We start from the raw sequence: 3,368 nt of genomic DNA, 5'->3' as shown, positions 1-3,368 counted from the left end.
TCATACTTCTCTTTTTCTCTTATGGCACAACAAATGGAAGGTAATCCCGCTTGAATCACGTCTATGCTCCAGCCCAGCTCAAGAGCAGAGTCATCACTGACTGCAGGGGAGCAGCCACTGGTTTAAGCTGGTTACATAAAGGGCTGAATTTTGTTTCCTACTTATATCAAACGTTCAGATATTATGCAAGTTGCCGATCTCGTTCAGAACAGAAACATCTTGACGCTTTTGTCAGAAAGGCCTTACAGAGCGTGAGTTTCACAACAGAATAAATAAACTCTGCTAGGCGTAACTCATTTAGGTAGTTCGTAGCATGTTTCACTTAATCCCATCGTTGCAGGGCTCTTCTAGATCTTCCATTATCAAATCCTGCTGGTTATTCACCCAATTTCCTTTCTTGACTGTCTTCCCCTCCTCCTTAGCCTTCTGACAAGCTTGATCCTGGGGCGTCTGGTAGTCGGCAGCTGGCAAAATGGCGTTGCTTTGGCCTCGCTGAAAATAGACCTCCCTGTGAACGATCTCCCCGGAGCAGAGCTGAAGTTTAAAGGCTGCCTGAAAGCCTCGGCGAAAGTTTTCGTTAAAGAGACCGTAGATGATGGGGTTGATGCTGCTGTTGAAAAAGGCCAGCCAGTGAGCAAAGGGATAGATGTAGATGTTGATGATCTGCAGCTGGATATCTGAAAGGTTGGTATAGTCTGAGAGCATCATCAGAGTCCACAAGGGAAGCCAGGACAGGGTGAAAAGCAAAGCCACAATAATGAGCATTTTGATGACTTTTTGTTTCTTCTTAGACGCGCCGTGCCGCTGCTCCCGGCTGTGTTCTCCCACGACGGGCATTGCTGTGTTGAAGAGAATGATGCTTATCCTAGCATACATGATAATAATGAGCGTCAGGGGAGCCAGATAAACGTTGGCAAACAGAACGGTCGTATAGATCTTTCTCATTCCCGGGTTAGGCCAGTCCTCCTGGCACCAGTATACAGGGCGGGTTTCATTGCCGTAGCCCAGGATCACCCTGAAATGCTTCTCTTCTTGTACCCGCAGCATGACTGCAGAAGGACACATGATTGCGACGGCCAGAATCCAGATGACCGCTATAATGACGACTGCGGTTGAAATGGTCAGCTTCTGCTTAAACGGATAAACGATGCATCGAAACCTGTTGCAAAGACACCGGGGGACACATGTGGAGAAGCCGTTTAAGGAATACTTAATGAAACAGGCAAGCATACACACACATTTTAAATTGTATGGTTTTTAAAAAGTACAGGTGGCATCATCTCCTCATTCTGCATAAACCAGTGGAGTTGCATTTAGTTGCTCCGTTTAAGAGCTGCGTTGGTAAAAACAGTCTTAAAAATGTCACGTTTGCTGTTAAAATTTCCTCATTTTGATCTGACTCTGTATCAGCCTGCTGCTTCTGCTACTTCATTTAACCAAAGCAGGCACTAGTGCCTCTGCTATCTAGCTTAATAGCTAAGGAACAAACTGATTCTAGGCAGCCAGGTGTAGCCTAGCCGTACCATCTTTAAGAGACACCAGTGGAGGAAGAATTGCTATGGCTGCTCTTTAGACCCGGCCACATTTTATTTTGCTTCATAGCCTTAGGAGCAAAATACATCTACTTTAGTGCAGTGTTGCGTGGATTAGTGCATCGGCCTCAGCATGGTCAGGTGGCCAGAGGGAGATGAAAGCGACAGTTTACAGTCTCTGCATCATCTTACCTGTCTACAGCAATAGCAACCAGAGTGAAGACGGAGGCAGAAACAGAGATTCCTTGGACCATCCCGCTCACCTTGCAAACCAGGCTCCCAAACGGCCACCCTGGAAGGAAACGGGCGATTGAAATTGCCGCCATCTCGTGCAGCACTGTGCTTATACGCGTAAGAGGAAATTTCCACCCCACAACTAATACATTTCTTTTGCTCTGGCAGGCCATAGCAGGGGTTAGGGAGGCAGAGGTTAAGTAAACAAATGCTTTGCCAAATGCCTCCGGTGAGTTTCTGGTGTTCCAAAAAACAGCAAAGCAAACATCTGTGGTGTAACATCCCATTAGAACGAGATCTCAAGACAAGGAAGGGAATCAGCCGCTACAGTTGATTGTTCTCTGCATTTGGCTCACAGCATCCGCCAAGTCTTCCTGAACACGTAACCTGGGAGTGGGCAAATCCCTTCCTAAAGACGAGGGATGTGGAGGTCAGCAAGGACAGCCCCAGTCAGGAGGTGGGTTAGGGGCTTGTCTTCCTCACCTCTGACTTCCAGTGACTTGAAATGCCTATAGAGCCCGCTCAGAAATCCGCACCTGGCTCTCAGGGGGAGGCCAGCGCTCAGAACCGCAGGTGAGTCCCGCCTCGAGCTCTTTCTGCCGCGTGGTGCGAACCAGCCTACCTGCAATGATGCTGTCCAGGAGGGTGGTGGGCATGCAGAAGATTCCCACCAGTAAATCGCTGACGGCCAGGTTTAAGATGAAAAGGTTTGTGACTGTGCACATCTGTTTGTTCCTCAGGACAATAAAGCACACCACTCCGTTGCCGACCATACAGAGCAGGAAGATTAGGAGGTACGAGATGATGAAGACAGCTGCCACTGAAGGCTGGTGAAGGTAGAAGTCCACATAGGAGACGTTGCCTTCGAAGTAGAGGTACTTGTATGTCCCGTTGTAATTGAGCGCGTGAGGCCGATCGAATGAAGAGTTTGAGTCCATTTTCTTACTCATGTTGCAGTGTGCCTTAAAAGATATTTTTAAACAGGTCATTTTAGTATGCTTGAAACTGATCTGAAGAAACGTGACTAGTTTGCATATACTGTGTGCTGAAATACATGCAAAGCTTATGTACGCTCATCCCTCCGTGGCTTATTTTAACGGTCCATGCTCTGAGCCTCCCCAGATAGGAAAAGCAATAAACACTATTAGTTTGATTTTATAACAGGGGAGTACAAAAGTGACCGGTAAGACTGCTAAAGGTTTTCTTCTTTCTGCAGGCTCTGTAAATTGAGTCCTTCCTTTCCCAAATGACAGGAAAGCGAGACAGGATGTAAACTGGCCAACTGTGTTGTGTCAAGTAAACAAACCAACAACCTGAACAGTTTATTCAGAGAAAAAAAAAAAAAAAAAAATCAGAATTCTTGAGAAATCCATTTACTCAACAGCTTGAGTAATCTAGCACTTAGGCAACGGTGAGATTGCCGAGCCATGAAAAACAGTGATTACATTAAAGCTTTCTGAAGTGGCACAAGCCTTCCGCCTGAATGCGTATCCAAATCCAATCACTTTTCATTGAAAACAAAATACTTTTGTGTACAGTTGGTATTAGACCACTGTTGATTTCACTTCCCTGCTTACAAGCCACATAGATCAGGAGATGAGT

The 3,368-nt window shown here is 46.3% G+C and overlaps 1 protein-coding gene across 1 annotated transcript; it reads right to left on the bottom strand.

Moving 5' to 3' along the window:
• Positions 1 to 318: 318 nt before the first annotated feature.
• On the bottom strand, positions 319 to 2,716 carry NPFFR2 (neuropeptide FF receptor 2). The gene is made up of 3 exons (XM_009481761.2): positions 2,389 to 2,716; positions 1,725 to 1,824; positions 319 to 1,159 (listed from the first exon to the last, which is right to left on the bottom strand). Exons 1-3 carry the CDS (start codon positions 2,714 to 2,716, stop codon positions 319 to 321), a joined length of 1,269 nt encoding a protein of 422 aa, XP_009480036.2.
• Between the last annotated feature and the right edge of the window lie 652 nt (positions 2,717 to 3,368).

The sequence above is a fragment of the Pelecanus crispus genome, chromosome 4 (assembly GCF_030463565.1).
Source record: "Pelecanus crispus isolate bPelCri1 chromosome 4, bPelCri1.pri, whole genome shotgun sequence".
Lineage (NCBI taxonomy): Eukaryota > Metazoa > Chordata > Aves > Pelecaniformes > Pelecanidae > Pelecanus > Pelecanus crispus.
Note: the sequence above shows the minus strand (reverse complement) of the source record. Positions and strands in the feature narration are given on the sequence as shown.

Bases quoted from the DNA above. Each gene is read 5' to 3' on its own strand.
- NPFFR2 (XM_009481761.2), bottom strand. From the start codon at position 2,716: ATGAGTAAGAAAATGGACTCAAACTCTTCATTCGATCGGCCTCACGCG. The intron at 1,825-2,388 runs GTAGGCTGGTTC...GTTTCCTTCCAG, and splicing joins CCTGGACAGCATCATTGCAG to GGTGGCCGTTTGGGAGCCTG. The intron at 1,160-1,724 runs GTAAGATGATGC...TCTTTGCAACAG, and splicing joins GTTGCTATTGCTGTAGACAG to GTTTCGATGCATCGTTTATC.